This window comes from Aricia agestis, chromosome 6, assembly GCF_905147365.1.
Source record: "Aricia agestis chromosome 6, ilAriAges1.1, whole genome shotgun sequence".
NCBI lineage: Eukaryota > Metazoa > Arthropoda > Insecta > Lepidoptera > Lycaenidae > Aricia > Aricia agestis.
This window is the reverse complement of record NC_056411.1, coordinates 8650542-8662878: the sequence shown is the minus strand read 5'-3', so window position 1 is coordinate 8662878 and position 12337 is coordinate 8650542. Positions and strand designations below refer to the sequence as shown.

At 37.2% G+C, this 12337-nt stretch overlaps 1 protein-coding gene across 1 annotated transcript; it reads left to right on the top strand.

Annotated features, from left to right (window-relative positions):
* The first annotated feature begins 3965 nt into the window (after positions 1–3965).
* LOC121728140 (zinc metalloproteinase nas-13-like) lies at positions 3966–12150 on the top strand. The gene is made up of 7 exons (XM_042116255.1): positions 3966–4134; positions 5828–5995; positions 6707–6853; positions 7485–7640; positions 8268–8401; positions 11613–11698; positions 12075–12150. The coding sequence occupies exons 1-7, from the start codon at positions 3966–3968 to the stop codon at positions 12127–12129; spliced, it is 915 nt and encodes a 304-aa protein (XP_041972189.1). The 3' UTR covers positions 12130–12150.
* The last annotated feature ends 187 nt before the right edge of the window (positions 12151–12337 follow it).

The following is a 12337-nucleotide window of genomic DNA, read 5'->3' as shown; positions in this document are numbered from 1 at the left end:
TATATTAGGGACGCCTTCGGAAACAAAATTTTAAAATGGGATCAGTTTTTGTAAATAATGTGACCGCGTCAACACGCGTTCGGCAATTTCTTAGCAAATAGGTTAAGGAAGGCGAAATTTTGCACGTAAGTTTTGAATACATTTATTTGATTTTTTGTAATTTCTATTGATTTCATTGGATTAATGGTCATGTTGTGTACACTAATTAATGTTTATTTATGATTTTTTATCTATTTTCCATAACAATATAAAGGGTGTTATATACTGTTAGTTCTTGAAAATGTAAAAAACCTAATAGATGACATGGAACTCATATCATCATTTTGCAATACATACTAAAGTTATTTTGTAGTTTATTCTACTGCAAATATCATCACTATTCTCTGAAAATATAATTCTATTAATAAACTAACAAATTAGAACTACTGTACCTAAAAATGGACATATTATACCTTGTACTGATCTAAAAATCGATTGCTTTAGTTTTTAGCAGTAAAAAGAAGAAAAGGGAGAGCTGAGAAAAGAAAGAAGAAAAAAGAAGAGGCAAGAGAAGCATGGAGACTAAAGACTGAAAATAAATTTGCTAGGAAAAAATATATGAAAAATAAAAATAAAAGGAAAGATAGTTTTAGCATGGAAGAAGAAGAAGGAGACAACGTGGATAATATTTTTTATGCATGTAGTTACTATGATGAAGTAAATAAAATCTTTTGAAAAACGGCAAATAAAGACCTAATAATAGGAAAAATGTTAAATGTAATGTAATGTTCTATGTCAACTATTAGTTCATATTGGTGTCTACTATTAGTGATGTTCGTTTTCTGTGATGTCATCTATTAGTTGTTATGACTAAGTTTACAAAAATACCAATAATATATTTTTTAATTGATTTGTCAGCGAATAATTATAATAGTTTTATTTTGTAAGAGTTACTGAAGACATGGAAGAAGTTATCAATCCTTTATTTTCATAAATATATATTTTACAACATTCAAATGTTCTATGTTTCCTTAAAGCGTCTGCCATTAGTGCTTTTACCTTATTATTAATTCTGAAGTCTGCCTGGCCTGTCTCTGTACTCTGTAGCCAGGTTGTCCGTAGTTCTGCGACGATAAAGCTAAAACACGAAATGTCCTAAAAAGTTTGGTACCTTTTATTGGTAGGTATCCAAACAAAAATATTCCCACATTTCAGTTAGAGTACCTACTTTCGTTTTATAACTTTGTCATCAAATTTGCGACATCAACTTGGCTGAAAACAATGCGGGTCCCCTATTTTTTAAACACTATCTTTTTAATTAATTAAAAGATTGTTGAACTGTCGTTACTTTTGGCTATACATTATGAAGCGAAATATATTGTTTATCGAAACCAATAAATAGGCCCTAGAGACTAGACAGTGGTCCCCAACCTTTTTTTCATACGGGCCACAAACATGTTTTGGTCTTGGTGTCGCGGGCCGCAACAAAAAATTTTTAGGGTGAAAAATAACGTTTTTTAAAATTAACGATTTAAAATAGGAAAAAAACCGGCCAAGTGCTTGTTGGACTAGCCCATGAAGGGTTCCGCAGCAGCAATAAGGTTTACTTTTATGAAATTAAGAGGTTTTTGATTTATTTTCTTATTTCAGTTGATTTAATGAAAGTTAAATTAAAGTTTACCATTTATGACGTATAAAAAAAAACTACTGGCTAGATCTCGTTCGAACCAATTTTCGTTGGTAGTTTTTGTAGTAATGTACATCATATATTTTTTTTACTCTTATCGTGCCCCTACTTTAGAAGTTAGAGGGGGGGGGGGGGGGGCACACATTTTACCACTTTGGAAGAGTGTCTCTCGGAAACTATTCAGGTTAGAAAAAAATGATTTTAGAAACCTCAATATGATTTTTGAAGACCTATCCATAGATACCCCACACGCATAGGTTAGATGAAAAAAAAATTTTAATTTCAGTTGTATCTATGGGGATTGGAGACCCTTAAAAATTTTTATAATTTTTCCATTTTTGTATCAAAATCTTAAAGCGGTTCACAGACTACATCTATTTACCAAGTTTCAATAGTATAGCTCTGATAGTTTCGGAGAAAAGTGGCTGTGACATACGGACGGACAGACAGACAGACAGACAGACATGACGAATCTATAAGGGTTCCGTTTTTTTCCATTTGGCTACGGAACCCTAAAAATTATGACTTACACAACTACTTTACATTATTTTGCCGGTGGGCGTTTTCAAAATGGTTTAACAGCACGCGGGCCTCAGATAAAGTCCCGGCACGGCGCGGCGGGCCGCATGCGGAACGTGGGCCGCGGGTTGGGGATAGCTGAACTAGACTCTAGACAAATAAAAGGTGACAAACGTTTTATAGTCAAAATAATTTAAAAAACTGTACCCCAAAGCCAGGAACAACTTTTAGTAAACTGTATGAACGCGGGGTCCGGACGCGGGGAGACAAAGTTTGGCCTACCTTTTCTTCCACCATCCACATCCATATTTAGAGTGCCGAGAGAGGTCACAGGATATCCTCTATCACGGAAAAATGTACGGTTCCTGTATATACAATTTTCGGTGTCAACGAAGTTGCAGGCAATAATTAGTACCTGCTACAATAATAATTAATTTGTTATCAGTAGGTACACAAATTACGTTAATAGCATCAAAACTTCCTTCCGTCATACAGGTAATTGATAAAACATTATTATGTAAGGAAATTACATCCGAAAACAGCAGCAAAGCCTATTTACTTACGCGATAATATTCAGATGACGCATGACTTCATACCTCATAATCGTGTATGCACTTCCTTTTGGAAGATTTCTTTTTAGGGTACCGAAAATAAAAATAAAATGTTTTTAAAGGTATATAACCATACATATACTTAGGTCTTAAGTCTTAACTCACAAATACGTAAGTCATTACGCTGAAGTTCGTTTATCGATCCCCTTCAAATCTAGCTAGGAGTTGTAGTCTGCGACCGTGCCTGCATTAGAATCTTAGCCATAAATAAAGATGTGTCGACTAGTCGCCGACTAGTCGGTAAAGCCGACTATCCGGCCACTTTTGTAGTTGGCGACTAGTCGGCGAATAGTCGGCAAAAACCGCCGACTATCCGGCTTTTTTAATTATATTTTTTTTACGTCCGTGTATATTTTATTGAAATTATGTATATTTAAAAAACATTCATAATGTTGAAATTAAATGAATTGTTTCTGAAATTACTGTCTGGCAAAGAAATGTGTATTACTTACCTACATTTGGATATTAAATAAAAATTGTATCTTAAATACCAAACATAACGTAATAATATCTTTTCAATGAATATTTATAACGAAAATCTATTCTTATTTAATAAAATTATATCAGACTCGGATTTTGTATTAACAAATTAGATAAAAATGAAAACAAGATTGCATCTTACACATGAAATTGTACAGTAAAAATATACTAAAATATATTCAACCTGAAAACCATTTGTATCATGACGTGAACATATCCAAAACACGATCCGACACGTTTGCAGGCTGCGTATGCGACTTACCCCCGAATCAGCAGTAAACGAAGCGTTACGAAAACATCCGAAGCCATGATCGGTATGGCCGACTAGTCGGCCGATTAGTCGGCTTCTTTGCAACTCGGCGCATCTCTAGCCATAACTTACGATCTAAGTATCAACAATCAATATTTTTATGGGCTACCGGAAACTTGAGCCCTGGCCTCGCCGGAACTTTTATTTATTATGTTAGTAGCACTGACGGATCGATGAAAAGCCTGTATAAGGAAAACTGTTATCGGTTAGTCTACATAATTTGGAGTTACATCCTTTATCAGGAAGCGTAGGAGTAACGAACCTTGTTTTGTTTACACTAAGACACTGTACGAGGTGGTATATATTACGGGTATCTTACGCTTCTGGCTCATACTACTCTACTTCCTTACACTGTCTAGTACTAAAAACAAAATTCAAAATGTTTTTCGTTATTCTTCTAAGTCTAATTTGTGGGCACTGTTCGTTGCCTCTAAACGACGATAATTCGATGTTTGCAAATGTTATAAGCAATTCGATCGACGAGGAAGATACTATTGATTTGTCCCGTCTCGGCCCGGAAGCTTTTGGCTCCCCAAAAAATGATAGTGGTAAGTAAGTTTTCTGTTTTTGTATTCGCCAAATAATTCCTTACCTAGTCCGTATTGTCCATGGGCGACGGTAGTTGCTTTCCATCAGGTGACCCGTTTGCTCGTTTGCCCCCTTATTTTATAAAAAAAATTAATATCACTTTGTCTTTTATGTTATGTTTAAACTTTACGTGCTTTTACTTCAGTCTACTCTAATCTACTTTTCAGCTTTATAAATGTTAGGTATCTTAACTTATTTATTTGTTATTGCCATAATACGAAGGCCTTTGACAAAGTAAATCATCGCCTACTTTGTCGTAAATTAGCGTCCTATGGTATTCATGGAAACTTGTATAGATGGATATGCTCCTATCTAATGAACAGGAATCAACTAGTAGCGTTGAAGGGTTTCATTTCCTCACCAGCCAATGTTACATCGGGAGTACCTCAAGGTTCCCACCTAGGGCCTCTATTATTCGTGATTTTCATAAACGATTTAATACTTGAACTGTCTTGTAATTGTCTATTGTACGCAGATGACCTTAAGATTTTCAGATTGGTATCTAAAAATGAAGACTGCTTGGCCCTTCAGCGAGACATTGACAAAATATCAGATTGGTCTAAAGCAAATCGTATGTACTTGAACGTTGGTAAGTGCTCTGTTATTTCATTCACTCAAAAACGTAATAAAATTAACTGGATATATAGCATTGATGGTCAAGCACTTACCCGCGTTCAAGTTGTTAAAGATTTGGGTGTCCTTTTTGACGAGAAACTTTCCTTTCGTGCTCATTATGAACACATTATTTGCAAAGCCAATCAAATTCAAGGATTTGTTTTAAGGACAACTAAAGATTTCAAAAAACCTAACAGTTCTCTATATCTATTCTTAACTCTCGTGAGGACTATCTTAGAGTATGGGAGCCCCGTATGGTCTCCTAATTATAAAGTCCACGTAAAGGACATTGAGCGCGTACAAAGGAAATTTGTCAAGGTTCTTTTTTACCGTTATAACCCAGGACGATCTAATTTAAACTATCACGATAGGCTTATTAATCTCAAAATACAGACTCTTGAGAATAGGCGCATCTTCTTTGATCTTCTTAACTTCTATAAAATCATAAATAATTTATTAGACTCACCTAACTTGCTCTCGCATATTAGCTTCAATATTAAATTTAGTGCTCGTAGAGCAAATAACATTAACCTGTTTGCCTTGCAAATATACAAAAATAATATATCCTATTTTAACCCCTTAACACGCATGGCTCGTCAATACAATAATTATTCAAAACAAAATAAAAATTTAGACATTTTTGATAAGCTTCAATCGTTTATAAAGATTGTTAAAGACATCCTCCATATCACCTTAGAAGGTTCCAAATAACCTATTTTTATTGTTCACCTTTTTTTTTTTCTTTTTCATTTTAAATACATAAATTATAAGTATTAGTTAATGAGCTAATGTTATAGTTTAAAAGTATTTTTTTTAATAGTGTGCACATATGTTACTTTACAATCCAGGTCATAAACTGTATTTATCATGCTATTTCATTTCGATTGTAATGTGTTTTGTGCATTAAAATAAATAAATAAAATAAATAAAATAGAAATGCGAATAAATAGAAACACTTACGCTTCTACCCTAATAATAACACTTTCTATGGTGGCCATGGTGAGTGCAATATTATTTGTTTTTGTGTGCATATATAAGGCGATGCCGTAGCGACATGGTCAGAGTCATCGCTGGTCAACCCGGAGGAGCTGGGGTCTTACGCGGAGGGTGACATCCTAATCCCGCTGAGGGGCAAGAACGGCATACGGGTGGAGTCCCTGCAGTGGCCGAACGGGCACATCCCGTACAAAATTGGAGGACGGTTCAGTAAGTTATTTCGTGTCATTTTTAGTAAATGTTGAAACTACAAACTATCTTACGCCGCTGTCATCATATTATTTTATTGGCACTGATATTTGTTTGAAAATACTAGGATAGCCAACATTCAACAATATAAGCCTTGATGGTTTAGTATGAACTTTTAAAGTGCCAATTATATTATAAAACTATTGTAGATGACCTAACAGAAACCCACGGGAAGCATTATATAATATGGTGTCCTTTCCATACCTACCTGCGATATAATATATCATGATGATATGCCCAACATCTAAATGGGTACCGCAACTTTGTACATCCTTATTCAGTTAACATTAACTTTTGCCATATGAAAACGTGGGACGTGTGAGAGCCATGCTTCGGCACGAATGGCCGGCTCGACCGGAGAAATACCACGTTCTCACAGAAAACCGGCGTGAAACAGCGCTTGCGCTCGCCGACTGAGTGAGTTTACCGGAGGCCCAATCCCCACCCTATTCCCTTCCCTACCCTCCCCTATTCCCTTCCCTTCCCATCCCTACCCTCCCCTATTACCTCTTAAAAGGCCGGCAACGCACCTGCAGCTCTTCTGATGCTGCGAGTGTCCATGGGCGACGGAAGTTGCTTTCCATCAGGTGACCCGTTTGCCCCCTTATTTCATAAAAAAAAATTAAATGGAGACCTTGAAAATAGATACCTACTTATGTAATGTATGGTCAGGTTCAGCCCAGCGGGAGATCATAATGAAGGCGATCGCGGACTACCACAGGCTAACGTGTCTGCGGTTCGTGCCGTACAATGGCCAGCAGGACTACATCGTCATCACCGGAGAGAACACCGGCTGCTGGTCCAGCGTGGGACGGATTGGTAATTTGAACTTGAATTTTAAGAAACCCACATAGTTTAGTGAAGGAGGAAATCTTGTGAAAGAACACGAGAGAGTTGTTGATGATGCATTAACTATTGCTTTGAACACTGTTAAGAATATAAAGCCGATCAAATAATGTTAAGAATTGCATGGAGGAAAGTGTAGAGACTATATGTAGAGTCCTTATTTTGAAAGTTATTTTCTATAGGTACTTATTTTAACCAAATATTTAAGTTTATAACATTTTTATTGTTTGGGAAAAAGGTGGCAATGATATACTGACATACAAATAGACAATGTTTAGAGTTCCGTTTCCTAAAAATCCAAGTTAAAGCTCGTCACAGACTTAGATAATATGTATTAATATATTTATAGCTCGGCATATTAATATATATTTTCTATACTAATTTCGCGTGACCACACACTCAGCTATAATATATATTTCTGTGGCATGTGGATTTAGTATAGAAAATATGTCTAGCTATAAATATATTAATATATATGATAGTTATAGTATTTAAGTCTGTGACGGGCTTAAAATAATAATTATTTCAAAACAAGAATGTTAAACATTCATCATACAATATCAGCTGATTAGCATTAATTGGCGTTAAATGATTGTATATCCAGGTGGTCGTCAAGAAGTGAACCTGCAGATTCCGGGCTGCGTGAGCAAGAAGGGCACGGTGCTGCACGAGCTGCTGCACGCTGTCGGCTTCTTCCACGAGCAGAGCCGACCAGAGAGAGACGACTTCGTTACCATCAACTACAATAACATCAAATTCGGTAAGGTTTTCACCGCCGAAACTACTTCGCCAGAAAGCTGGAGCTTACATCCGAGTAGTTATTTTGGTTTTATTATGTTTTTGACAATTTAATCTCATAGAATTCATGTTCAATCATGCTTGTGTAAGTGTATACGTACACATATTTTTCACACAGATGAAAACCAATTTTGGTTTCGTTTGACAGCTCGAGATTGTTGCTCTATTCCGCTAGGTATATTAACTTTATGGTCTGGAATCCCTTGTGAATAAAGGTGCCTATGCCGGTTTGTAGCGGACGACATAAAGCAACTGCAGACGACGTGTCGTCGCGATACTACTGGTTTCTATGCATTTCTATGAAATACCCTGCGCAGCAGCTAGCGACACGAAGCTAACACTTATTCATAGAAATACATAGAAACCAGTAGTGTCGCGACGACACGTCATCTGCTGCAAATTCATGTAGCCGGCTTCCCACTTGTAGATTTGTGACAGGCAGAATGACACGGAAATTATAGTGATAGTAATGTGGCGTTTTAGAGCTTAAAGTGCATTAAAAAACTCTATTTCCATTCTTTTCTTACTTTGTGCACATATTTAAGTCTCATTTACACGAGGATGTGAATTAACTGCACTTATATTTCAGGCGCTGAAAACAACTTCAAGAAGGCGGACCCGAAAGAGGTCGACGGTTACAAGGTGTCGTACGACTACAACAGCGTCATGCACTACTCAGAGTACGCCTTCTCCAAGAACTCTCAAAAAACTATTGAACCAAGGGTAAGAAATATTGTCAATAAAGTATTTATAATTATGCGTAAAAATAATTAAAAAAAAATCATATTTAAATTAAGTAAGTAATAGTTCTAAAATCTGGTTTGAATATTATAATAGGTTAAAATCTAAGCCAGCCCCGAGATGATCAATTGTATTGTGCAATATCACGCTTCAATTTTATTGAACGGTTTAGAATTTTAGATTATTACACTGGAGGCGCACAAATTACAATGTTTTTTTTTTTATGAAATAAGGTGATCAATTGTATTGTGCAATATCACGCTTCAATGTTATTGAACAGTTTAGAATTTTAGATTATTACACTGAAGGCGCACAAATTATAATGTTTTTTTTTTTATGAAATAAGGTGATCAATTGTATTGTGCAATATCACGCTTCAATGTTATTGAACAGTTTAGAATTTTAGATTATTACACTGAAGGCGCACAAATTACAATGTTTTTTTTTTATGAAATAAGGGGGCAAACGAGCAAACGGGTCACCTGATGGAAAGCAACTTCCGTCGCCCATGGACACTCGCAGCATCAGAAGAGCTGCAGGTGCGTTGCCGGCCTTTAAAGAGGGAATAGGGTAATAGGGGAGGATAGGGATGGGAAGGGAAGGGAATAGGGAAGGGTAGGGAAGGGAAAAGGGTAGGGGATTGGGCCTCCGGTAAACTCACTCACTCGGCGAAACACAGCGCAAGCGCTGTTTCACGCCGGTTTTCTGTGAGAACGTGGTATTTCTCCGGTCGAGCCGGCCCATTCGTGCCGAAGCATGGCTCTCTCACGTATAAATTAATATGTTAAATATAACCCTAGATATTGATGATATTACGCAAAAAATTTGCTCGTCTAGTGGCCCGCTAATGCACAAAAACACAATAAACATAACATTAATTAAGATCCTTTATAATATACTAGCTGTTGCCCGCGACTTCGTCCGCGTGGACTTTAGTTTATAGTTTACGCGCAAATCAGAACATTATATTGTGCGGGAACCGCACATTTTTCCGAGACAAAAACATTCCTTGTCGCAGATTCAAATTAGTATCTCCAATCTCCATGCCAAATTTCATCAAAATAGATTGCCCGGCCGCACATTGTCCGAAATTTCTGATCAGAAACAGTTGAACGTCCGCGCTGTCTCTTACATTTTGTACTGAGCCGAGTGAGCTCGAACTCGCCGGAAGGATATTTCGGATAGTGTGCGGGGTCTTTTTAACTGTTTATGATCAGAATTCGGACAATGTGCGGCCGGGCTAAATAGTTTAGGCCAGGGCTTCCCTAACTGTGCGTCGCGACGCTCCTAGGCGTCGCAACATTGTCAACACAACCAAATCGAGTAAACGCCTCGCCCATTATGTCTTTCATATATCCCGGGCAGTCTAAATCCCCGGTTTCAGAAGCTATGCTCAGAAAAGCAAGCGCATCCTTCACTTTAGCCAGCCTTGCTGGCTTATGCTTGTATTTTGATTTGGTCATTATTTCCTAATTTCCTAATAACAATATAAATATCCAAATAGTGTTTTATGATAACCTATGTTGGATAGGCTAGTTCTAAAATTAGAAAGTATTCTTGGGGGCTGGGTTGAGGGGCGTCGTAAAGAAATGGCAAAGTCCCAAGGGGGTCACAGTACAAATAAGTTTGGGAAGCCCTGGTTTAGGCGATAATTATAAAAGTTTATTGTGCGGGAACCGTACATTTTCCTGGACAAAATTAGTATTCCTTGTCCTTTCCCGAGACTCAAAGTATCTCCATACCAAATTCCATCAGAATAGATTGAATACAAGGGCGTCGCCAGCCGATAGTGCAGGGGGTGCAGGGGGTGCAGGGGGGGGGGGGGGGGCAAGTTGACTTTACCTACTACAATTCATACTTTTCTCATGCGAAGCGACAGCACATGAAGCTTTTCACTTGTACTACGAGCCTTACATCTATTACCAGATTTTAATATTATAGTGGTAGTTGTTTGCATTATATTTGGCAACTTTTTTAGAATCTTCAGGGGGCGGCAGCTGCCCCTCCCTGCCCCCCCTTGGAGACGCCCTTGATTGAATAGTTTACAGGCAAATCATAAGTATATTGTGCAGTAACCGTACATTTTTCCGAGACAAAATGTATCCTATGTTCTTTTTCGGGACTCAAAGTATCTTTATACCAAATTTTAGCAAAATGGGTCCAGCCGTTTACGCGTGATGTCGTGACCACGCAAAATATAACGTTCCGCGCGGCTTCGCCCGCGTAAATTAGATATTTCACAGACAAATTAGTCCACAAAAAATAGCAATAGGATCATACCTTCACGTGGTCTACTTATATTGTATGCCAAATAACAGAAACATTGCTCCCGTAGTTCGTGAGATAAGCCCTTTCAATTAATTTACCCCGTTTTTTCCACACTTTTCTTTATTTCTTCGCTCTTATTAGTTTTAGCGTGATAAAATAATACCTAGAGCCTTTCTCTATTTTTTTCTATTTAACACTGAAAGAATTATTCAAATCGGACTAGTAGTTCCTGAGATTAGCGCGTTCAAATAAGCCCTTTCAAATAATTTCCCCCGTTTTTTCCACACTTTCCTTTATTTCTTCGTTTTTATTAGTCGTAGCGTAATAAAATATAACTAATAGCCTTGGACAATAAATGGGCTATCTAACACTGGAAGAATTTTTCAAATTCTACTAGTAGTTCCTGTGATTAGCGCGTTCAAATAAGCCCTTTCAAATTATTTCCCCCGTTTTTTCCACACTTTCCTCTATTTCTTCGCTCCTATTAGTCTTAGCGTGATAAAATATAGCCTATAGCCTTCCTCAATAAATGGACTATCTAACACTGAAAGAACTTTTCAAATCGGACCAGTACTTCCTGAGAATAGCGCGTTCAAACAAACAAACAAACTAACAAACTCTTCCGCTTTATAATATTAGTATTTTTTTTATGAAATAAGGGGGCAAACGAGCAAAAGGGTCACCTGATGGAAAGCAACTTCCGTCGCTCATGAACACTCGCAGCATCAGAAGAGCTGCAGGTGCGTTGCCGGCCTTTTAAGAGGGAATAGGGTAATAGGGGAGGGTAGGGAAGGGAAGGGAATAGGAGAAGGTAGGGAAGGGAAGGGAATAGGGTAGGGGATTGGGCCTCCGGTCAATCCCCTACCCTATTCCCTAGTATAGAGTATAGATGAAGTAAGTAATCATAATAATATTATTTTCATAGGTAAGCGGAGCCAAACTAGGACAAAGGGACGGACTCAGTAGAGGCGATGTGAGGAAAGTCAATAATATGTACAACTGTAACAAGGAGTTAGTATTCTTACATTTACACAAAATAATATACTTATTATCATAAACTTCCTAATTTCAAAAGTCAAAAACCTACGCTGGCATTATAACATCTGGCTGGCATACACACAGAAAAACTCTACACAGAGCTTCATCAGAATTTCCATGATTTTCGAGACAATAGATTTTTTTGTAAAACGCAGTACCATGGAATAAGACCACTTGAGTCTTGACGTCATTCACCAACACTTGTTTTTTGCTTTGGAATATTTTATGAACTGTTCTTTATATTATGTTGGTTACATAGCTATATGAGTGCCGCTCGGGGCCCGCAAAACAAAACTTGTTTCACTTGTTTTAATTTTTTTGTGTAAAAAATTGCTTATCATATTTTCAGAGAACCGGAATCAGGTTGGTTGAACTCCGTCTGGCAGAGTTTGTTCGGCGACTAAGGACGTTGAGCCAAGCACGACGGTGGTGAAAATTCTAGTCTCTCTATTCGGCGTAATTATCGATTAAAGCATTTATATATTTTATTTTTTACTGAATTTTATTTGAGTACCCTTCCAATTGTAGAGTGAATATTCAGAAGAACGAAACTAAATATGAAAGACCTTTGATTGTTTATAATATACGCGTTGTATGAATAAAACAAAATTA